The sequence below is a fragment of the Taudactylus pleione genome, unplaced genomic scaffold, assembly GCF_031769625.1.
Source record: "Taudactylus pleione unplaced genomic scaffold, aTauple2 ptg000314l, whole genome shotgun sequence".
Lineage (NCBI taxonomy): Eukaryota > Metazoa > Chordata > Amphibia > Anura > Myobatrachidae > Taudactylus > Taudactylus pleione.
Window position 1 is genome coordinate 6,285,263 of NW_028284715.1, and position 23,904 is coordinate 6,309,166.

Here is a 23,904-nt window from a genome sequence, read left to right on the forward strand (position 1 = left end):
CTGAGATGCTGCTGGCGTTTGTTGGTGGCGGCAGGCAGCGTAACAGAAAGCAGGAGCGTGTCTGTCCTGTTTTCTGGGCGCGCTGAAGCCAGTGGCTGCGCCCTTGGATACGCCTATGTACAACAGCTCCAGAAGTGCGAATTTACCGACCATCCTGAGTAACCTGAGGGTCACGCAGATGACCGATGTTCACGGTGACGTCCATCTCTAAATCAGGCCCATTATTAATAATCTCTATGACACTTATGGTTCTGAATTAAATGTAAAACTTTTTGTCTACAGTTACATGACGGAGATATTCTGGATGTTAGGAGCTCATTCAGACCCGCTCGCTGAGATCCATACTCTCGCTGCTGCCGATGGTATGCAGTGTGTATGCATTACAGTGCGCGTGCGCATACCTTAGTGAAAGTTCACAATGTGTTCGCTCGCTGCGCATAGACAGCCCAGCAGAGTGAGTGACAGGGGAAGACGTTTGTAGGTGGTAACAGGGGCTGGCCATTAAAAACGGGGGAGTGGAGGTGCAAACGCAGGCATGCCTGAGCATCTCAACGCCGTTTTAGAGGTGTGTATAATTATAAGATAGCATCATAGTGCACGTCACCTGGCTTGTTTTTACACTGAAGTGCTCGCAGTGCTTGCGGCAGGGTATGGTCAACCTCAAGCGATGCGATAGCATTCGATGTACCGATGGCTACATACACTTCCTGGACATGACGTGCACAAGTGGGCATCTTAAGACAGGCTGGTGTGGGTCTGCATACACAAAGTGATTGCTCTCTAAGGAATCATTGCTGTGCTATAGTACTGCCTACACAATTTGCATACACATCGTGTGAGCGATCGCATCTAGCGAGCGGCTCTGGATCAGACCCTTAGGGCCTGATTCAGAGCCGTTCGTAAGCGGCTGCTCGTTCGCTCCGAGTGATGTTCGCACAACTGCGCATGAATATGGGTTGAAATCCGCATGCGCGAACCAGTCATTGCGGTCGGAAATTGTGTGCTCGCAAAATAGCGAATGCCTGCTAATTTGAGTGACAGGATGAGGCGTTTGTGGTGGTAACAGGGGAAGGTGCTTGAAAACGGGGAGTGGAGATCCGAACGCAGGCGTGCCAAACGGTCAAAACGGGCGTTTTAAGGGTGTGCATAATTAACAAAGCAGCGTCATCGGCCACGTCACTTGGTTGTCTTTTAGCCTGAACTGCTCGCATGATTGCGGTAGGAAAATCCAACCACAAGCACTGCGAGCAGTTCATTCGCCTTTCGAGGTACTCGATTAATCTAATAACTAGCGGAGATGACGTAGGATGCGAGCGGCCAGGGGGCGTTTTATAAAAAATAGCGAGCGCATGTTTCATTCAGACATAGAGGCGTCAACAGAGCGCAAAGAGCGAGCGCTCTATTTAAATATCCGGCCCCTTTTTCTGAATGAGCAAGCGCAAATAGCGTCTGGCTCTGAATCAGGTCCTTAGTTTCCTAGGTGGCAAATTTTAAATCATCTTCCCCATCCAACCCAAGTCAGAATTAACAGATTCAGAATATCGATGGATAATACTGATTTCCCTCAAACAGATGCACCACAATCCAACAACTCACTATCTAAAAAAAAAGCAAAAAGCAAACAAACACTACATGCAGAAGGATCTAGACTACTGCCAGCCTACGTCCACATATATATGGGCAGCCACATATATACTGTAGGTGCACACAGCACGGAGGCACTGCTCTATATTTCACACCATGTATACCTCTCAGGATCATTGTAAGCACCCTCAGAATAAGTGCGGCACATCTTACGGGAACGCAGCATTCGGATAGCATCTTCACAAAAGATAGGGTAAATGGGGTGATCCTTGCTGCCAAGAAATGGGCAGAGACAGTGAACTGGTTACCCATGCAGTTTAATCATGTGAATGTCAAATAAATGTCAAAACCACTGCGAAAGCAAAAACAGAAAACACAAAATCCGTTACAATGTAACGTGTATGGAGGCGAAATTCACCCCTTCGTACCCATTGGGTGTTAATCTGTTGCTTAAAGCTTAAAGTGCTGGAGATGTTTGTGCAGAGTGGGAGCAGCCAATTGTATGGCCTTAACCAAAAACAGTCATGAGAATGCCATGGCTTTTTGTATGCAATACCATAACGTATTATATATGCTCTACTTAGTTCCAGAGCCGGATCAAGACCCATGGGACCCTAGGAAGCATATTAGTTTAGGCCCCCTTAACCTTCTGTTTGGGTTATGGTATTCTGGGCTCATGAGTACCCACTGGTCCCTAGGCAGGGGCATCGGTGGCATAATGGATGATCTGACTATGCTTAGTTAAAACATGTCATGTGCCAAAAACTCTCATTCTGTTATAAATTTTACATACCCCCTTCCCCTGTCCACCTACATACTACTACAAGAGCAATAAGGACCTCATTCAGAGTCGGTCGCGAGCGCCGATGCGCTCATAACCGACTCGATGGTTTGGCATGCGCACGCGCAGTGGACGCACTACGCGTGAGCAAGCCCCGGAGCGACAGAGAAACTCTGTCGCTCCGGAGCTCGTTACCAAAGGGGCGGCTGTCGATGCTGATCGACAGCTGCCCCCGTTTGGTAGGCGGGCCGGGGGGTAGTTTCCAAAACGGAGGCGTTCCTTTATGAACGCCTACCGTTTTGTGGGCGGCCGCACTGAAATCATCAGTGATGTCAGTGGGGAGCTTCCTGCTCCATCAGAGCAGAAAGCTCCCTGGGGCTTACGAGTGCCCAGACCCTACCCTAGGGTCTGGTCGTAAGCCCCGATGGTCGTGATGGTGATCACCATCGCGACCATCAACCTGGTCGGTCGTTAAGCTGTGGGTGGTAACCCACAGCTTAACAATCGTCAAGGAGGCGGCTGTTCAGGATGCAAACGGCCGCCCTGATTCTGTGCGACCGCTTGCATCTAACGACCGCCTCTGAATGAGGTCCTATGTGCTTAAAGGGCTTAAGAGAAGGATCAGCACCTTTCTCTAGAACTCCCAACTATTTTTCAGGGGGATGTATTCGGCATCCCAACAGTCAGGATGTTGGCGGTCAGAATGCCAGCTCCAGAATCCCAACCACTGCCATCCCAATGGCAGGGCAGAATTTGGCCATCTGGCACTTCTGATGGTCCCTGGGCCGGTTCGAAAAGGGCGGAAGTAACCCCGCCCTCCACCCAACGCCGCTGGATACAGGGTATTAGCTCCAGGGGAGGGAAAGGGTGGCGGCAGTGGGCCAGGAAGAGGGGGGGCGACCCTCGAGGCCAGGCCCCCGTGACTTGTGGCACGCCCCGCCTTGAAACTAAACCACGCCCACTTTGCGAGCGCGCACACTCGGCGGACTGCCAGGGCTGATGTACAGCTCCAGTCCGTCCCTGCCCAACGGTGATTATTAGGGCTAGGCACTAGGGGGAGAGTTAGGGTTAGAATGCGGGAGAAAAGTGTTAGATTTAGGCTGCATGGTTTTAGGCTGCGGGAAAGGTGGGTTAGGGAAGGGTTAGGGTTACTTACCCAAATTCTGTCAGGATTCTGACTGCCGGGATGCCGCTGTCGGTATTCTGACCATTGGCATCCTGACCGCTGGATCCCATACCCAACCCTTTTCGAGTTCCCCAAACATTTCTGTATGGAGAATTGTGAAATGAGGTTTATAGAAAGTACTGGTGAGGTCACCTGTGCTGTTGGGAGAACCAGCATGTGTAGGGAAATAAAACCAATAAGGAGATTATGCTCTCTAAAACCCTAGGGATTGATTCCCCCCCTTCAGTTGTAGTGGGCTGACAGGGCCGTGCTGAGTGCATTATTGTATTAAAAAAACAAAATGATAATTCCCCTTTAAGCGATAACAACAGACTAATTGTAATCAAGCTGCAACTGTTACTAAAAAAAAACATAAATATCTTTCAACCACTTTTGTTGTTACCTAGAAAGCTACTTGGACACACAGCAAGTGCAACAGGCACCACACTCAGTTTAAGGAGTACAAACCTTGGTTCTCTTAGATGATGGTCAAAGGACTGACTGAATCTTGTGCGAGGTAGTGTGAGACAATGACTGGAGCAGCGGCAGGAAACAAGAACAGTGAGATGGTGAATTGGCCAATACAGTACATGCAGGTTACTGAGAAAGACATTTACTGCATTATAAACCCTGCAGGAGCCTGGGGAGCAGAGTGTACAATTATATTTCAAGACAAAACTAATTTCACAGTGCTCTGCATTGCATCGTATGAGGAGCTGTAGGGACATATAGGTTTCTCATGAAACAGAATACCCATTATTGTCTTGTGTATAGCTATGGTATATTTAATGACTAGTCCTCTAGCTGTATAACTAGGGTTTACCCTGTGTAGAAAATGTGTGCAGAGAGCAAAACTTTCTGGGTTTGATGATAGTGGTCACCCGCTGGGAAGGAGAATGGTGGTAATTGGCTGTACAGAAGAATAGCTGCTACTAGTAGACTAGCCTTAACTTGCCAGGCAGGAGGATAGCGGTTATTTGCTGGGCAGGAGGATTTTGGTCATGTACTGGGCATGAGAATAATTGTCACTTTCCAGGCAGGAGGATAACTGTCATTTGCTGGGCAGGAGAATACCCGTCATTTGCTGGGCATGAGAATAGCTGTCACTTTCCAGGCAGGAGGATAACGGTCATTTGCTGGGCATGAGAATAGCTGTCACTTTCCAGGCAGGAGGATAAGTGTCATTTGCTGGGCAGGAGAATACCCGTCATTTGCTGGGCATGAGAATAGCTGTCACTTTCCAGGCAGGAGGATAACTGTCATTTGCCGGGCATGAGAATACCCGTCATTTGCTGGGCATGAGAATAGCTGTCACTTTCCAGGCAGGAGGATAACGGTCATTTGCTGGGCTGGAGAATACCCGTCATTTGCTGGGCATGAGAATAGCTGTCACTTTCCAGACAGGAGGATAACTGTCATTTGCTGGGCAGGAAACTACCCATTATTTGCTGGGCAGGAGAATACCCGTCATTTACTGCGCAGGAAAATAGCCGTCATTTATTGGGCAGGAGAATAGTCGCCATTTGTTGGGCAGGAGAATAGTCGCCATTTGTTGAGCATGAGAATGACAGTCATTTAATGGGCGGGAGAATGGAACTCATGCCCTCTGTAGGAGAATGACAGTCATTTGCTAGGTAGGAGAATATCACTCATTTATTGGGTAGGAGAACAGCAGTAATTTGCTGGGTAGGACAACAGTTGTAATTTAAAGTTAAAATAGCTGTGCCGTAGTGGCAGTATTTGCGGAGGATTAGCAGTTTGTACCAGATAACGGGAGAGTTGGGCCTAGGAAGGGAAAAGTATCAACTGGTACTCTTAAGGTGCGAATCCATTGCACGAGAGTGGAACGACTGTACGATTACAACATTGTAATCGTGCAATCGTTCATCACCTTGTGCAGTGGATAATGTGCCCACACTGAACGATATGACGTTCAGTGCAGGCACCCTCCCTCATCCCCGAACATGCACAACCTGTCGATATCGGCAGGCTGGCCTGCATGTTCAGGCGATGAGAAATGCCGACAACGACCAGCGTGAACGCCCATTGCTGGTCGTTGCCGGCATTTTACTACAAGATTAATGAACGACTGAACGGTGACGATGTCGTAATCGTTCAATCGCTCATTTTTCTCGTGCAGTGGATACGCGCCTGTAGTTTTGGGTAGCAGTGACCTCCATACAGGGGTATTCAATATGGGAGCGATAACATCGTTTTTGCGTTAATATCGCACTTTTTTCGTCATTATCGCAGGTTTGACTTTTACACCGTATTCAATTTCAAAGACTTATCGCAGTTTTGAAAAGTCTTTGATAAAAAACGGGGATAACTTTTCACCATTGAATAGGTGTCGAAAAAAAGTGCAGAATTGGGGTTTAGGGGTGCAGGCTTAAAAAAAAATAGCCTGCACCCCTGGGAATTACATTTAAAAAAGAACTGTGTCAAAAAAAGTTTAAAAAAAAAATAGGGACACCCCAAAAAATTAATGTAAAAATTGGGGTGAAAAAAAAAGGGAAACAATTGTTTAAGAATAGGGAAATAGGTTCAGGGCTATTCTGCATGTATGCGGCAGGTGTTTTCTAGAATAGAATTATAGCGGCAGGTGCACAAATGCAGAATTTTTAAAAACTTACTTTAGGGACATCAAAATATGCTAGTACCCATTTTCATGTACCCCAAATTTGATGGGACCACTTAAAAAAACAAAAAAAATAGCCTAAGTGCTCTTCTGCATCACTTCTTCAATGTCGGGAAACAAACACCTGCTGCGGCTATTTAAATCCCCGACTTTCAATTAAAGGCTAAAACGGGGGTACCCATAGTGATCCCCCATGTTTTTACAACTTTAGGGGGGTCTTACAATTTTTTTAAGGAAAAATTCATAACTTTACGCAAATCCAACTTCAGAGTTTCCCGTTTTTGTTAATTTTATATTGAATACGGGTTTAAGTGGGAGCGCGCCCGATACTTTAACGCAGGTAAAAACTCCGATATGAAACGTTAACTTCGACAGTGAAGTTAACGTTTCATATTGAATACCCCTAATAGTGTTTAGAGAGCTTATATCAGAACCCAAGAAGTCAATGGAAGTCTACTGGTTAAACTCCTGACAACCCCTCTACTGCCACTGCCCATACCAGGGTCATCAGGAAATGTGAGCTGTAAACACTCAAAAGCCTCTATGATTGCACTACAATGGCACAGTACTTTTACTTAGTGCTTGCTCAGACCAGAATGACCACAGAGAATGAACAAAGCATGTGGCGGCACCTGGAGAACGCATTATAAATTGTGGAATGGGTGATTGGTCTCTATGCAACCGTTGTCTGGCAATAGTTGGTGTCTCTGTGCAACAAGGGGGCTGATAGTTGGAAGGGGTCTTTGTGCAACAAAGTGGTACCCCAACCCTGAGATTCCTGGCCAACCAGATTTAACAATTAAACTAAATAAATCCAACATGTAAAGATTTTCATTATTCAGAACTGTCCTTTTCTTGCCAGGAGCAGTACAATCATGGCTAGCCACACACATAGGGCCTGATTCAGAGCCGCTCGTAAGCGGCCGCTCGTTCGTTCCTACTGATGTTCGCACAACTGCGCATGCGTACGGATTTTAATACGCATGCGCGAACCAGTCAGTGCGGCCGAAAATCGTGTGCTTGCTAAATAGCGAATGCCTGCTATTTTGAGTGACAGAATGAGGCGTTTGTGGGTGGTAACAGGGGAAGGTGCTTGAAAACGGGGAGTGGAGATCCGAACGCAGGCGTGCTTAAAGGTCAAAACGGGCGTTTTAAGATGTGCATAATTAACAAAGCAGCGTCATTGACCACGTCACTGGGTTGTTTTATAGTCAGAACTGCTCGCAAAATTGTGGTAGGAAAAACCAACCACAAGAATAGCGAGCAGTTCAGACGCCTTTCGATGTACTCGATTAATCTAATAAATAGCGGACATGACGTAGGATGCGAGCGGCCAGGGGCGTTTTTTTCAAAATTACGTTCGCATGTTTTGTTTCGCTCGTTCAGACATAGAGGCGTGAACAGACCGCAAAGAGCGAATGGTTCATTTAAATAGCCAGCCCCTTTTTCTGAACGAGCGAGCGCAAATAGCGTCCGGCTCTGAATCAGGCCCATAGTTTTATTGGTAGTACACATGGGTGGTCAAATAGAAAGAGTCCTAACTCCCCTTGGATCACGTCAGGCTCCAGAGCATTTTCTGTGCAGTGTATGTAATACTTCAAGTTCAGACATCACATCTATAGGGCCAGTGATCACATTAAGACATTAGATTCGGTAGCAGGACTAGCCCGCCTGAGCTGGACAAGCGCAACAGCTCCAATCTGTCCCTTATACGGCATGTTGTGGGGACAGCTCTAGTATAATTGTATTATATACTACTACTATACTACAACTATTGTGGTCATGGTTTGACCACTGGCTTTCCAGGGGAAAGGGGGAATTCCAGGGAACTGGACACCCCCTTGCGTTTGCCTATGGCATTGAAGACCAACACACTTCAATGCCAGTTTCAACATGCTCCATGTCAAGTTCTCCTACACTCTCAGGATAGTAGACCAGCCTCCAGGATTCCGCCATCTTCCCCAGGGTTCTGTGCCATCAAGGCCCTGCCCCCTGCAACCTGGCAATGCAAATTGCATCATCAGAGCCCCTCCCACGCACCTCCTACTAACTTCTACCTCGTCTCTGGGATCTCCCAGAGAGAAGTATTTAAGAGTAGACAAGAATAGCAGCAATGTGAGTTAAATATTTAAGAGTAGAGTTTGGCTCCAGTCACTGAATGAAAACTCTTTAGGATCAATCCAATTAGGAACGATGTTCTCGTCCCCATTAAGTGCGATACCTTCGGACTCACACATAAGTCCTGTTCTGTTTACAACCCTTAGGGATGGGAGAAAAAATGTGAGAGTCCGGGGTAAGATCGAGCCACAAGGTGGGCGAATTGCCGTGCCATTTCCGGGGTTTCTATGCCGTACCAATGGCAATTCGCCCCCTTCGCATCTAATTGGATTGACCCATTTAACTCCATAATCTGTGTGCAATAACAATAAAAATATATATCTTTAAAATGTCCCAACACAAAAAAGATCTTAAAAATCTCACCCAAAACTATTTTCTTTGGTTTTGCGTAGATGCTATGAATTAATATATATTCAAAAAATTGACAACCTCAATGTTAGCGCCATGTGGTACTTTTCTTATCTCTTGGCCTGTTTTAAGCAGGAAGAGTAGGAGTCTGGTAGCAGGCCCTTTCTGCAGCATAGCTAAGGGTTATCGGCACCCTCTAGGGATACTTTAAACAGGCTGAGGGTTATGGAGAGAGGAGACCAGTGTGGGACCCTCAGTGACACAGGCAGGTCAGACAAAATGCATATCCAGGCTACAGTAACTGTCTCCAAATTCACAAAATAATCTGCATTTATTATTTTTTTATAAAAACACTTTTTTCCCACTAACAAAATATAGGTTCCTTCAGAATTAAAACAAAAGCTTATAATCAATACTTGATTTATTAAATAATATTAATCAGGGACAGCTGCTATACTCTGTAAGTGTAATATGGCAAAGCCTGGAATTATAAGAGCAACGCTGGATCAGAAATCTCATGTGCGTAAAGTAGACAGACGCCAACCATTAAATAGCAACATAACTTTATAATGAGAATTGATTTCAGTCCGTGTCTGTCAGCAGCATAAATAGGACATCCATTCATTTTTCCTCTAATTTTTTATTATCCATATCACCCAAACATTCACCAGTATCCTCCTAATATAACTGTTTAAGTAACTGTGGCACTCTTACAAAGTGCTAGGGATTTAACAAAGGTTCCAGAGCAGTTTCCTTTCTACAGATGTGTCCACATTCACCTCAAATAGCGCCAAACAGCATTGTGTAGTGCTTTGTATCTTAGCTGTGTCAAACAGGGCCGGTGCAAGGTTTCCTGGCACACTAGGCATTTTTTCAGCCTTGCACCCCCGCCACCCCCCCCCACACACACACACCCTTGGATAGCTACACAAGTCCTTATACAATGCAACCAGTAGTGGCCCCCTATGCAGTTCTTCCAGTAGTGGTCCCCCTATGCAGTGCCCCTTATATAATGCCCCCAGTAGTAGTCCCACCTACGCAGTGCCCCAGGTAGTGGCCCCCTATGCAGTGCCCCTTATATAATACCCCCAGTAGTAGTTGTCCCCCCCGTGCAGTGCCCCTTATATAATACCCCCAGTAGTAGTCCCCCCCTGTGCAGTGCCTCTTATATAGTGCCCCCAGTACTAGTCCCCCCCGTGCAGTGCCCCTTATTTAGTGCCCCCAGTACTAGTCCTCCCCCTGTGTAGTGCCTCTTATATAGTGCCCCCATTACTAACCCCCCCAGTGCAATGCCCCCAGTAGCAGCCCCAGTAGCAGCCTCCTCCCAGCAGTGGCCCTAGTAGTAGTTGTGCCCCCAGTAGTAGCCTCCCCCCAGCAATGCCCCCATAGTAATCATGCCCCCAGTAGTAGCCTCCCCCCAGCAGTGGCCCCAGTAGTAGTTGTGCCCCCAGTAGTAGCCTCCCCCAGCAATGCCCCCATAGTAATCATACCCCGAGTAGTAGCCTCCCCCCAGCAGTGCCCTCAGTAGTAGTTGTGCCCCCAGTAGCAGCCTCCCCCCAGCAATGCCCCCATAGTAATCATGCCCCCAGTAATAGCCTCCCCCCAGCAGTGCCCCTAGTATTAGTGCGGTGCCCCCAGTAGTAACCTCCTCTCAGTAGTAGTGCGATGCCCCCAGTAGTAACCTCCCCCCAGCAGTGCCCCCAGAAGTAGTGTGGTGCCCCCAGTAGTAACCTCCCCCCAGCAGTGCCCGCAGTAGTAGTGCAGTGCCCCCAGTAGTAACCTCCCCCCAGCAATACCCCCAGTAGTAGTGCGGTGCCCCCAGTAGTAACCTCCCCCCAGCGGTGCTCCCAGTAGTAACCTCCCCCCCCCCAGTACCCCCAGTAGTAGTGCGGTGCCCCCAGTAGTACCTCCCCCCAGCAGTACCCCCAGTAGTAGTGCGGTGCCCCTAGTAGTAACCTCCCCCCAGCAGTAATCCTAGACAGACACACGTAAAAAAAAAAACTCCATTAGGGGGATTAGGGTTAGGCACTGGGGGGAAGGTTAGGGTTAGTCACCCCTAAGGAGAGTTAGGGGAGGGAATTAGGTTAGTCCATACTTACCTTAGGGACGATCGGGATTTTCACCCATGTCGGGCAGCCGATGTCGGGATTCCAAACGCCGGACTTGTGTCCGGCGGTAAATCATACCGATTCCTTGTGAATTGAACTGTAATGTTCCAAACACTACCCACAACCACACAGCAGAATGAATTACCCATCATCACCCAGAGCCGTAAGTAGACTTTTTGGTGCTCTGTGCTAGAAAAAGCTTTGGAGTCCGCTAACCCCCCTCCCCTTTTTCAAATAGGGACTCAAGACGCGCATCCGAAAAAGGATCATGGCCTCATGGGGAAGGGCCAGGGAAGAGATAGAGGAGGCCAGGAGATGCTGGGGATAAAGGAAGAGGAAGCTACAAGTGAGAATGATAATAAACAGAAAATTGACAGGCCAAAACAGTGCCCCCTAGTTACGGCCCTGTCATCACCACAGTCCTATTAGTAGACGATAAATTCTGTAAAATTCCAATGTACAAATACAGCGTGGAAAGGCCCAACAAGAGCGGTCTGTTCCACCACAAAATCCAGTTTATTAGTTTGATGCAACTTCATCTTCAATAGGAACATGAGTCACATACCCCATGGTCATAGCATAATGTAATTTATAGGCACACATACTGTAGGCATATCTCCCCAACAGTCCCAACATTTCAGGGACTCACTTTCCCGATATTCAGTTATTAAAACATAGGTGGACTTGTGGACAAAATGGTATAACATGGGTGTGCTTTGGGGAGGTGGGGGCTGCCTTATTTGTCCTTATTTTCCTACTTGGACTTTGCATGTGTAACATAGTAGACTTCTAGGTACAACTACCATAAATAACAGTTATTATACACAGGTCTGCACTCCACAAGGTATCTAAGATTAGTGGGGCTGTAAAAGAGCAGTAATGGAGATGTTTATCCACATAGATCTATAAATCAGACCCAATAGAAGAACAACACTGATGAAAATAGGAAAAGAGACCCCAAAAGAGTCATAGTGGGTGATGTGTGGAAATCTGTATAGCAGCTCATCTTAAAGTGTAGGGACAGTTATATACAGTGGAGGCAGCCATTTTGTGGGCAACGAATGATGAGCTGCCAATCAATTCAGAAAGAGAGATATCACAGTAACAAGAAGCACAAAATGGCTGCCTCCCTGTATATAGGTAAAGGACATGCATTACGTGTGCTACTGACCATTTCAACTGTTGACATTATATAAAGATGTCAACCTCAGGTCAGATGCGACTTTTTAGTACAGCTCTGAGATAGATTTCTACAGACAATAATACCCTATTGAGATTGATTCAGTGCATCCTCTCACAGATATATAAACATATTTAAGAAAAAAGATATATATTCCTTTGCAAACAAATGGAGGCACTATCTCTTGCCCTCAACACTTCACTTCTTCAAGGAGTGCAAAAATAAATTTAAAAAATGGCTCCGTTTTCCAAAGTAATATAGGCCCTCATTCAGAGCCGTTCGCTATTTGCGGTCGTTCGTTCAAAAACAAGGGGTGGCTATTCAAATGATCCGTTCGCAAATTGCAGTCTGTTCACGCCTCTAAGTCTGAACGAGCGAGCAAAACATACGCTCGTTTATTTGTTAAAAACGCCCCCCTGGCCGCTCGCACCATACGTCATGTCCGCTATTTATTAGATTAATCGAGTACATCGACCAGCGTATGAACTGCTCGCTATTCTTGTGGTTGGTGTTTGCTACCACAAATTTGCGAGCAGTTCTGGCTATAAAATAACCCAGTGACGTGGTCAATGACGCTGCTGTATTAATTATGCACACCCATAATACGCCCGTTTTGACCTTTAAGCACGCCTGCGTTCGGATCTCCACTCCCCATTTTCAAGCACCTTCCCCTGTTACCACCCACATACGCCTCATTCTGTCACTCAAAATAGCAGGCACTCGCTATATAGCGTACAAACGATTTTTGGCCGCACTGACTGGTTCGCGCATGCGTACTAAAAACCGTACGCATGCGCAGATGTGCAAACATCGCTCGGAACGAGCGTACTGCCGCTAACGAGCGGCTCTGAATGAGGGCCATAGTCTTAGGGGCATATTTACTGAAGGTTTATCTTAATCGATTTTGATCGATTTAAACTAAATCAAAATCGATCAACATCGATGTTGTGTTTCTGGGGCTAAATCGCACATTTACTGAAAATTTGTGATTTATCCTCAAAAGCACAACATTGATGATGATCGATTTTCATTGATTTTAAATCCATCAAAATTGATTAAAATCGACCAGTAAATATATATTTTTTGTTTGCCTTTTTCTTTTCTGTAATTGCATATTAAAACCAATAAGAAAATACTCAATTTGAAAAAACTATACCCCTTACAGTATGTCCAGACAGGCATTTTGGGTAATGACAAAATACAGTCACGCTTGTCGCTCCTAGAACCTCAGCTCAGAGAGATCACAGAGGGGAGGTCCAAGTGTCAAACTCAAAGGGAATGGTAAAGCGATTCGTATCACTGCGGCCCCACTCCCATGCAAGTCATGTAATTGTGCAGGAGGGGGTGCGTCCATGAAACAAATTGTATCAACAAATCCCATGAGGGCGCCCTGCTCCCTCTGGAGTACTCTCAGAAAATTCAGCACTCTCCCAAACATTATATGGAGTAGGAAAGCAAGTATGAATACAGTGCACCTGTCAACTATAAACTGAGGAGGCAGCCATTTTGTGTGATGAGACAATAGTCATAACAATGCAGTCGCTAGGAAAGTGTGGCTGAGGCATCTTATGAACACTCATCAAGTGTCACTAGTTACTGTTTAATGTACTGACTGCAGTCTCATGAACATTGACTCAAAATAATGGCCTCCGTTATGTGAAAGCGAGGGTGCACTCCTATGCATTGGAAAATACTTTTTTACAGTGTACTGACGAAAATCCTTCCATGGGTCATTAACACAGAACAACATAGATCAAAGTATAAGCTAAATAAATACAATCATGTAAGGTATAGGGGGAGATGTATCAAGTCTTGGAGAGAGATAAGTAGGAAAAGTTGCCCAAAACAACCAATCAGCTTCTCTCGTTTATCTAGCACAGCCTATGAAATGACAGTTAGAAGCTGATTGGTTGTTGCACTTTATCCCTCTCCAAGGCTTGAAGCACTCTCTCCTCTAGTCTGTATCAGACATGTAAAGCTACTCGCTGTTATGATTTCTAGCCCTCATTAAAATGGCATCTCCTTTCCGTACAAGGGTTCTGCTATGTTCTTTAGTTACCTTTCTCTGTCTGGGGGGTAGTGGTTATCTACTACACGATGTCTTTCCACTCTGCCCATGAAATTGTAATGTGCAGGGCCAGATCTCGTCCCACTTGGTCCCTGTTCCATGCTCCTACTGGAAGAAAGGGAAGCTTGTCAGTTCCAGAGTAACGATCTATACAACTTTCTCATTTCTCTTCAGAGATGTACGCTAACCCAATGGTTAGGGTACATCTCCGATGGTGGGAGGACTGCACATGTGCAGCCCTCCGTCTGCGAGTCCGTTCGCAGTGTCTCTAATCCGCAGCCTGACTGACAGGCTGCGGCGTTTGGGAGGCGGAGTGGGGGCATTCCCTGGCAGTGTTCCCGGAAACGGGGGTCACCATCGGGACATTGAGCTAAAGCTTCCCGCAGCCTGGCTGGGTCCTGGCATCTTGTGAGGCCAGGAAGTCTGCGTGCACTTACGCAGACTCTGGCCTCGTCCCTCCCGCCCGTTTCCTGGAACGCTGTCAGGCTGCGGATGGGAGAAACTGGGAGCGGACTCGCAGCCGGAGGGCTGCACATGCGCAGTGCACCTCATGCGCATGCACAGTTCTCCCACCCTCGTAGATGTAGGCTAACCATCTCTGAATAAGGCCCTTAGAGTCACTTCAAATTGTCATTGTTGCCTGCGCATAGCTGAGGCCGCCATTTTGTGTTCTGTACTGAGACACCTCATGCCTCAGGGATGTCACTAGTTCCTAGTGAATTGATCAGCTGAATATTGATCAGCTTTCATTTTGCCGTATCGTTCCCTGTTGGACATGTATTCAAGCCACAACTTCTCAGAAACATTGCAGATATAGCTGCTAAGATAGGTGCCATGGCCCGGTCAATAGACAGCTGTGGGTAATCATCATCACCCATCATACTCTTGCAGGTGGCTACATCGAGCAGTTGATAATGACAAGATCGAAAGCAACTCGCGCCTATAGGTTACAGCTTGGTCTTACTCCTTGGGACACCACTCCTAAAGTGTAATAATAAAAACGTATGGAGTTATCCCCAAGCGCAACCCTTTCTAATATAATGAACAATAATGTCTAGTAGATGTTCACAAATTTCTCTTTTGCAAGACGACACCTTGCGCTTTATCTTGCTACTGGGTAGTACATCGAGCAGTTGGTCCCAAACTTTACACAACAACAGAAATTGTTGTCGTCACCTAAATATTATTTCAAATTTCCAAATCGCTCTACAGTATACAAAGCCGATTTAACCACCGGCACTAAAACTCACCACTCAAACAGAATGGAAAGGGGACTGTGAAAGATGATAATGTCACTAAATGCTTATGACATACCTGCGAAGAACAAAAACAGTGTGCAGAATTAATTTGTAGAATTGGCAGGTGTTAGGTGGTACTCAACCTGTGCCACTACAACTGTTGTCTGACTACAAATCCCAGCATGATCTGCCATTATGGAACTTGTAGTTCCACAACAGCTGCAGAACCACACGGCGTGTGTAAAGGAAGGAGAGCGATCTCAGTCATTTAATGATACATTTTTTTGAATGAAGAAAGACTGAAGACATCTGTACCTTGTACACCACCATCCCACTTACTGCATGATCACTTGCCAAGCTAAATAAGACAAAGTGCAACAAAGAAATATGCGGCCTTGGCAAGAGAGATAGGTGTCTGAGGACCCAATTTACCAAGGCAAATACCAGCAGAATTTTTCATTTAGTATCACTGTGATACTAACGAAAAATTCACTGGCATTTACCAATATCTACCCCTCCGGCGAGGTCCTCCGCTGGGCTGCTTGAAGCCCAACGCTGCCAGCGACGGGGCTCCGGTGTTATGCGCATGTGCCATGACACTGGGACCTGGCAGTGCTTCGCTGAAGCTGGAAAGGCACCGCTGGGTCTCCATTGCCGGCAATGGGGACCTCATCGCTCTCGCCATCTGAAAGATGGCGAGAGTGATGCTGTGACAGACAGAGGTAATCTTAGATTACCACTGTTTGTTAAATGCAGAAACGAGGGCATAACCCTTTATTGAGCGCTAAAGGGGTTATACGCTTCATTGGTAAATAGGGGTCTGAGTTTATATATGACTTACCTATGTACAAAGATGTATGTTCTGTCAGTACTAGGGGCCTGATTCAGACCCACTCGCAAGCGCTATGCACTCGCAAGCGGGTCGATGGTGGGGCATTTGCGCATGCCGCGGGGCAGATGCCGATGTTGATCAACAGCTCGCCCGTTTTGTAGGCGGGGAGGAGGGGTGGCTTGCCAAAAGGAGGCATTCCCGAAGGAACGTCTGCCGTTTGAGGGCGGTCATACTGACATTACTAGTGATGTCAGTAGTGAGCTTCCAGGAAGCTCACTGGGGCTTGCGGGAACGAGACCCTTGTCTCGTCGCAAGCTCGATGGTCGCTCGCAAAAGCTGTGGGTGGTCACCAACAGCTATGCGAGCGGCCAGGAGGCCGGTTTAATTTAAAAAAAAGCGGCCGCCCTGGATCAGAGCGAGCGCTTGCTTTTTGCGAACGGCTCTGAATCAGGCCCTAGGTTCGGTTGTCTCACAATGTACAGTAAGAATGAGTAGCAGAAACACCTGGGTCTGATAGTCAGGTTATACAGTACTGGTAGTGCCAATGGTAAAACAGCAACATCCGTTATAAATGGGTTTTTTTCTACATAGATCTAAGCCATGAAACCTTCACGGAAATAACAATGTAAAGAACAAAAAAAATATTTATTTTTATTGTTTAAACAGCAAGTAGTACCTTTGTGGAGGCGGAACACTAGGAGACCAGGATCTCGTCCTTCCTATACTATCAACATTGAGCGTTCCTGTCCGGGAACAGTGATTCGATGACATGACTTGCTCTGGAACGGATAATGTTGAACTCTGCATATCGCGACCGTTGTGCCGTAAATCTGTAAAACGACAGGATAGATCCGAGGGAAGTTGTTGTAGTTGAATTTCAAGTCAAAATGTACCTACTTCTGTGTAATTCTAAGGAAACATTGGCGGGGCTGTAGCAGTGATGGAGGAGAGGATAATGTTGTAATGAAGACAGTGATATTTCCCAGTATACAGAATAAAACGGGAAGCGCCCAATATCCCGGCCGCTGGGATTCCGTCGGTCCGAATGCCGATGCCGGAATACCAGCACTAGTCAGAATACTGGCTCCTGCATCCCGACCACCGGGATCTCAAAGGCAAGTACTGAGGTTAGAGGGAGCGTCAGGCACTAGAGCAGTGATTTTCAATCTTTTTCAACTCGAGGCACACTACACACGATTTTAAAATCGGCGAGGCGCACCATCCGGTGATGCGGCGTGCGTAACCAATGAAAACACATACATATTGGCTCCCAAAAAAATACACACACAAAACACACTACAATACAAGTGCGCTGAGCTGACCGCCGTGGCACACTTGACAACCATTCGTGGCACAGTAACCCTAATCCCCCTTCTAAGTGCCTAAACCTAACCCCCCCCTTCCCTGCCACCTAAACCCCCGGGGGAGTGCCTAACCCTGAGTCCACCCGGGGTGTCTAACCCTCTCTTCCCCTAGCCTAACCTTAACCACCCGGGGAAGTGCCTAACCCTAAGTCCCCCCCGGGAGCCCTAAACCTAGCCCTCCCCCTCCAGCGGCTGTCCGCAGCGGCGCCCGGCATCACTTCGTTCGGGTCTCCCGTTGTCGGTAAAATGACAGGCGTCTAGACGCCTGTCATTTAACCCACGCTGGGATAAAGCAGTCAGAAAGCCGGCTGTCGGGATTACGTCCGCCGGCTTCCCGACTGCATGCCCTAGGGGGGAGGTTAGGTTCAGGCACTGGGGAGGGAGCGTTAGGGCAGGGTTAGGACACCGACCAACAAAGTGTCGGTATTCTAACCATGTAGGGATGCTGGTGTCGGGATTCTGACCGCCGGGATCCCGTATGTATTCCAATAAAACATATGGCAGTCTGAAGTGGGTAATACACAAAGGATAAAAACCGAACTGGCCCAGAAAAATGTGGCAAACAAATAAGCACTAAAAAAAAAATCATAAAAGTCCATCCAATTAAACATTTTTAATGTCCTCTGTTACCAATACTAATGTTTTAAAACATGTCCTGGGTTGGACCCATGTGTGGCCAGTCTATAGAGGTCATTATGTACAATATAATGCTATAGTCTTAAATATATGAGTAACAATAAAATGGCAAACAAGTCTCAAGGGTCAACCATGCAGACTCTATAATCAGGGGTGGACCTATAATGAGGCAATTGCAGGTAGCTGTATAATGCACACTCTATAATCAGGGGTGGGCCTATAATGAGACAATTGCAGGCAGCTGTATAATGCAGACTCTATAATCAGGCGTGGGCCTATAATGAGGCAATTGCAGGCAGCTGTATAATGCAGACTCTGGGCCTATAATGAGGCAATTGCAGGCAGCTGTATAATGTAGACTCTATAATCAGGCGTGGGCCTATAATGAGGCAATTGCAGGCTTCTGTATAATGCAGACTCTATAATCAGGGGTGGGCCTATAATGAGGCAATTGCAGGCAGCTGTATAATGCAGACAGATGTTGGGAAAGACAGCAAAAGGAAGGGACTTCATTTCAAAATACCATCATAACATTTATGCCAAATTCTAATGAGATATTTGTCTTATTGGAAAATTGAATAATGCTGAAAGATTTCAATATTTGTCTTTTCATGTAGACAGAACTCATACACAATATCTTTCCAAAGACAGCACTTTAGGAGAACGAAACCATCTGAAGTCCGGGCTGCTCTACACTCCACACTGTTGTAGCACTAGCCTTACAATCCTAGAAGTCAGATATATATGTTATACAGATGTGTCCACATCTATCCTCTGTGCTCTACAAGTCGCGCTACACATAACGCGGGAGCTCTGTGTGACCCGGTGGTGCGATCGTCTTTTCGTGCAACTTTTTACCTTCAAATGTGTCTTATTTGCACAGCAAATAGTTAGCACAAGCAGCTTCTACTGGTTAAAATGATATGGCATGCCTATATTCTGTGTGTGACTGCGGTCTATCTGCATAGGAAACGCTATGTTACAGTGTTATAGCTGCTGACACTGTAACGCTGTGCGAATAAGACGCATTTGAAGGTAAAAAGTTGTATGAAAAGACTCTCGGCGCTACCGAGTCACACTGCGGCATGGCGCGACTAGAAGGACTGTGCAGCGCGCAAGGAAGCTGGATGTATTATTTGAGCCTATAACAAACAAATAAATGATCAGCGCCTGGTTGTAAGTGTAGAGATCAGTGGCAGCCAACACACAAAGTAGTCCCACATTCTAATCAGATTAATATAGTGATAACAGTGGCTCTCATTTTGGACATATGATGGTTTTTATGTTGCCATGTGTGTATCCCAATCACTCTTGATGGTAAATTGCAGTCTCATAAATGTCTTTAGTCCACTTCTCTTGTTTGCTCTATAGTACATGCTAAAGATCTTTCTTACTTCCACAATCACTCAGCATTGTGCAACTCAGTTCCACTGTGTACCCTTGAAAAAGTCCTGCCAACGGGATGAAACGCATTGGTCACCCCTTAATACTGTATGTACATATATATTATTTTATCATTTGTATTCGACCCGCCAAGATTGTATTTATTCTTATAGACTCATACTTAATTACTTAATTGGTAAATAAAGAACTCTTATAATACACATAGGGGTAAATGTAATAGGCTGCGTCTTTGAGACGTCGGCGAGTACCGTGTGAGACTGCCCGATTATATAAAGTAGCAGACTTTTAATAGGCAAAACTTTTTAGTAGGCAAAGTCCATTAAAAGACTACAACTTAACATAATCGGGCAGTCTCGCACGGGACTCGCCAATGTCTCAAAGCCACAGCCTATTACATTTACCCCATAGTGTGTTTATTAATATTGCACACTTAGAGCCACCAACTGCCACTCACACTGCAGCTGCCGGACAGAGGGGAGCAACATTGAAGAAAAGAGTAAATCATTTTTAACCCTGAATATATGCATAACAGTGTCACCCTGGGTTTGATACTGTCCCTGTCCTTGATTATGACTAGGTGCTGTGATACAGTGTGAAGCATAGATTACATGAAGGAGGAGTATACAGTAAATGATGGACCCAACGTGCGCAATGGAGAGTTTTGAGACTGTTTGGAACTTTGTGGGATTTCTACACAATGGAACTGAGGGCCTGAGTCACTACGGATCGCTATTCTGCTTATATGCACACAGCGCAGTTGCTAATATCAGCGTTGCTATTTAAATGTTTGCGTTCACATTGCGATCGCAGTCAGACATAAGGACGCCCACGTCCCCTTACTCACAACCGTATACAAGGGGAACATAGCGAAACCATCGGTAACATCAGACCCATATGCACAAACCCTGACCTTACTCAGAAATTGCTACCAGCCACGCATGCTATCAGTGCTTTGGCTGCTTATAGCCACGCAGTGGATAACTTATGCACGCCCCTGCAACGGCGTTGAAACGCACTAGCACGCCTGCGTTCGACCGTCACCACCCACAAACGGCACTTTCTGTCAATCATTCTGCTCTGGGTCTACATAGCCTCAGCAATCGCAGTTCCCATTGCAATTACTAGTTCACGCACTTTGCCGCCTACGCATGCACAGTACGCAACAATCGAGCGATTGCGTGCATATTAGCAACTGCGTTCCTTGCTGAATCAGGCCCTGCGTCACAGCGTTGCACAATACTGAGACTGATTATGGAAATAATAAAGATTTTTAGCACGGACTATACAGCAAACAAGAGGAGTGAACTAAAGACATTTATGAGACGGTGATTTACCATCAGGAGTCAGTGGGACACACACATGACAACATAAAAACATTGTATGTCCATTTATCACTATATGAATTATTCGTGCCTAACCCAATCACCTTTTGGCCTAGAGGATCCAGTACTACCCAAGCTACACAGTCAACACACAATAGAGACAGCTATAGTATTTTGTGAGTGAAATTTATAGGAAAGGTTGAAATAAATAATTAAAGTATTGGGTATTTCTACAAAACACAGAGAAGACTATAGAGAGCTTTTACAGGTAATGGGATCTCTTATCATCTTCCAGATATTTCAGAAAAGTAAAAAAAAATAAAAAATTAAATAACTGCTGCCGCTTGGTCATAAACACAGACACGATCAACGGCTCCATCCTACAGTCACTGCGAGGAGCGCTGCTAAACGATCTAATTAGAGGGGAAATGGTAGGGGCATTGCGGGAAAAGACAACAGTTATTTCTCAATGCACTTTACTACATTGTAGACCTTGTGCTGAAAGTTATGGAAAAGCCTAAACCCTAAAGGTGGCCATACATCAGAGTCCGTATTTTGCGATCTGGCGATGCGATGGGAAGTGCCGGCGTTTCTGGGTGGAAACGCCGACCTCCCACCATTGATGTTCTGCGATCCGTCGCTGGATCACAGGCATTTTTTTGATCGCGATCGTCAAATCACGAAAATCGAATATGTTGGATTTCTGAGATCCCGGGTTTCCGCATCATGGGATCGCGGCAATCCATCGCTGATGGATGGGCCCCATTAGTTCAAGCATTCCAGACAATAGAGCCAGACTACAAAGCAGCCTAATAGTAAAGTCCAACAATCACTAGGTTTGGTTCAAAACTTCAAATGTGAAGTGATGTTGAGCAGAGCAGGCTATTGTCCACAGGACATTAAAAGTATTGCGGGGGGATTTCACGTAGATAATGGAAGAGCAGGTACCGCAGAACAAACAACCCAAAATGTAAACACAATAGAGAGAGATGGGGGGGGGGGATGGGGGGAGGGGAGAGAGGGAGAGGGAGAGGGAGAGAGAGAGAGGGAGGGGTAAGCTTGTGCAATATGCTTTTAGGGCACCTTTGTGAATAAGTGTTGCTGGTGCATTATAAACTCTGGGTTTACATGTTGTATCTTTCAGGTTATACCTGATTATTCTGCCTGTTCCCTAAACTCTAATAAGAGTAGTTCACAGTTTTAGGCTTCTTACCTGGCACTACTCCGACTCCATCATCGCAGTCATAATCAGACACCTCACTGTCACTTATTCTTTTGGATCCTGCAAAGAATTGTCAGTGAAAAACAGCTTCAAATGCTATTTCCTCTAATAGCAGGAAAGGTTGTTCATAACAACGAAACACACAGTTCAGTGCTAATAACTACAACTGGAGGAGATACTGGGAGAGGGACAGCGGTATACATAAGATTAGTAGGGTTGCAGTCCACACCTGTTATCAGAGATAAACAAACAGAACTGAAACAAAACTCAATGAGCAGAAACACAGTAACTCAGAGCATACGTGTGTCATATGTAATGCTATGTGTATGTAAGGTACGTGTTATTCATTTATTAGAAAACATTCCTCTGGATCACTTGTATCATCTATAGTGGTGTCTTCTGGCAGCCACACCCCCCCAAATCGGACCACTCACCTCTTCCTGGGGGGGATGGCTGATGATGTGGCAGTGCAGGATTGGAGAGCCCTCTGTCGTCGCTGCCCCGCCCCCCAGGTACACAGCCAAAATTGGTGCCTGCTGATCCCGGTCTATTCACTGATTATTTGGGTTGGCACTGCAAAAAGGGGTGTGCAGACACACACCCTGTGCACACGCCTTTGACTTGAATAATAGTGCACTTTATTTTTAATGTTAAGACATTAAATAATGTTATACTATACTACATATCTCTGTCAACTGATTGTTATAATAAAGGGAACTATATATAATACATAAACTGCATGATGAGCGTGGTAGCTTAAAGCACAGTTGTCCATTTTACAGGCTGAACCAATCACTGTAAAAAGTTATTCAGTGGGTTCCTAGTGAACTAAGAATCAGTATATTACATGAGTTCATCCCATACAATGAACTAAGAATCAGAATATTACATGAGTTCATCCCATACAATGAACTAAGAATCAGTATATTACATGAGTTCATCCCATACAATGAACTAAGAATCAGTATATTACATTAGTTCATCCCATACAATGTACTAAGAATCAGTATATTACATGAGTTCATCCCATACAATGAACTAAGAATCAGTATATTACATGAGTTCATCCCATACAATGACCTAAGAATCAGTATATTACATGAGTTCATCCCATACAATGAACTAAGAATCAGTATATTACATTAGTTGATCCCATACAATGACCTAAGAATCAGTATATTACATGAGTTCATCCCATACAATGGACAGCGCTTCCCTGAAAAGGTGGACAGTGCACTTTCATTTGGATGACTAATATATGGACAAAATAATCTGCTTGCTAAAGTCATTGAAGTTAGAATCGTATATATATTAACTTCTAATCAAACAAATCCTCTTCTTTTTTAAAATATATTTTGTATTAATTAAAAGTGATAGAAAAAGATTATACAGAAATACCTTAAAATAGATATTAATTTGAATAACTTAACAGCTCTGTATTCAAATATCATTAAATTGCTACAGTATAAGTTTTCTTGTATGTGATCGGTAAGACATGGGACTACGGGGATCCGGTCACATGGTTGATAGTTATAAGTCATAATGCCGACACCCTAAATTCAACACTAGAATGCCACAAGTCGATAGGCAGCATGTCGACATCCTCAGTGAAATGTCGCCGAGTGAAATGTCGCCATTCTCACCGTCGACCTAACACACCACAGCCAGGGCTACGGTTTGTCTGGCAGCTGTATCACATTCCTAGATGATCTGGCAAAGCCATCCCTTCTTCCTATCATTAAACTATACTTTTAACAATTTTACCAATGTGACTTCATTCAGATGACTTTTTCAATTACTGTATAGATATCCACTATCTAGACTAATATAAATACTTTTAATTTAAATAAAAATGACAATAACTGTTAAAGAGCATCTTAATCAGAACGAAAAGTT

At 45.4% G+C, this 23,904-nt stretch overlaps 1 protein-coding gene across 14 annotated transcripts in view; it reads right to left on the reverse strand.

Moving 5' to 3' along the window:
• The window catches only part of RIMS2 (regulating synaptic membrane exocytosis 2), an 801,312-nt gene that overhangs the window by 225,371 nt on the left and 552,037 nt on the right, over positions 1 to 23,904 (reverse strand). For 12 of the 14 annotated variants that reach the window (XM_088442648.1, XM_088442650.1, XM_088442647.1 and 9 more), the window contains 3 exons: positions 22,000 to 22,068; positions 16,737 to 16,890; positions 13,982 to 14,098 (listed from right to left, as the gene is read on the reverse strand). In XM_088442648.1, coding sequence (XP_088298774.1) covers positions 13,982 to 14,098; positions 16,737 to 16,890; positions 22,000 to 22,068 — 340 coding nt within the window. Of the gene's footprint in view, positions 1 to 1,748; positions 1,857 to 3,998; positions 4,065 to 13,981; positions 14,099 to 16,736; positions 16,891 to 21,999; positions 22,069 to 23,904 lie in introns of all 14 variants that reach the window. The other 2 variants (XM_088442657.1, XM_088442652.1) reach the window with 2 other exon arrangements.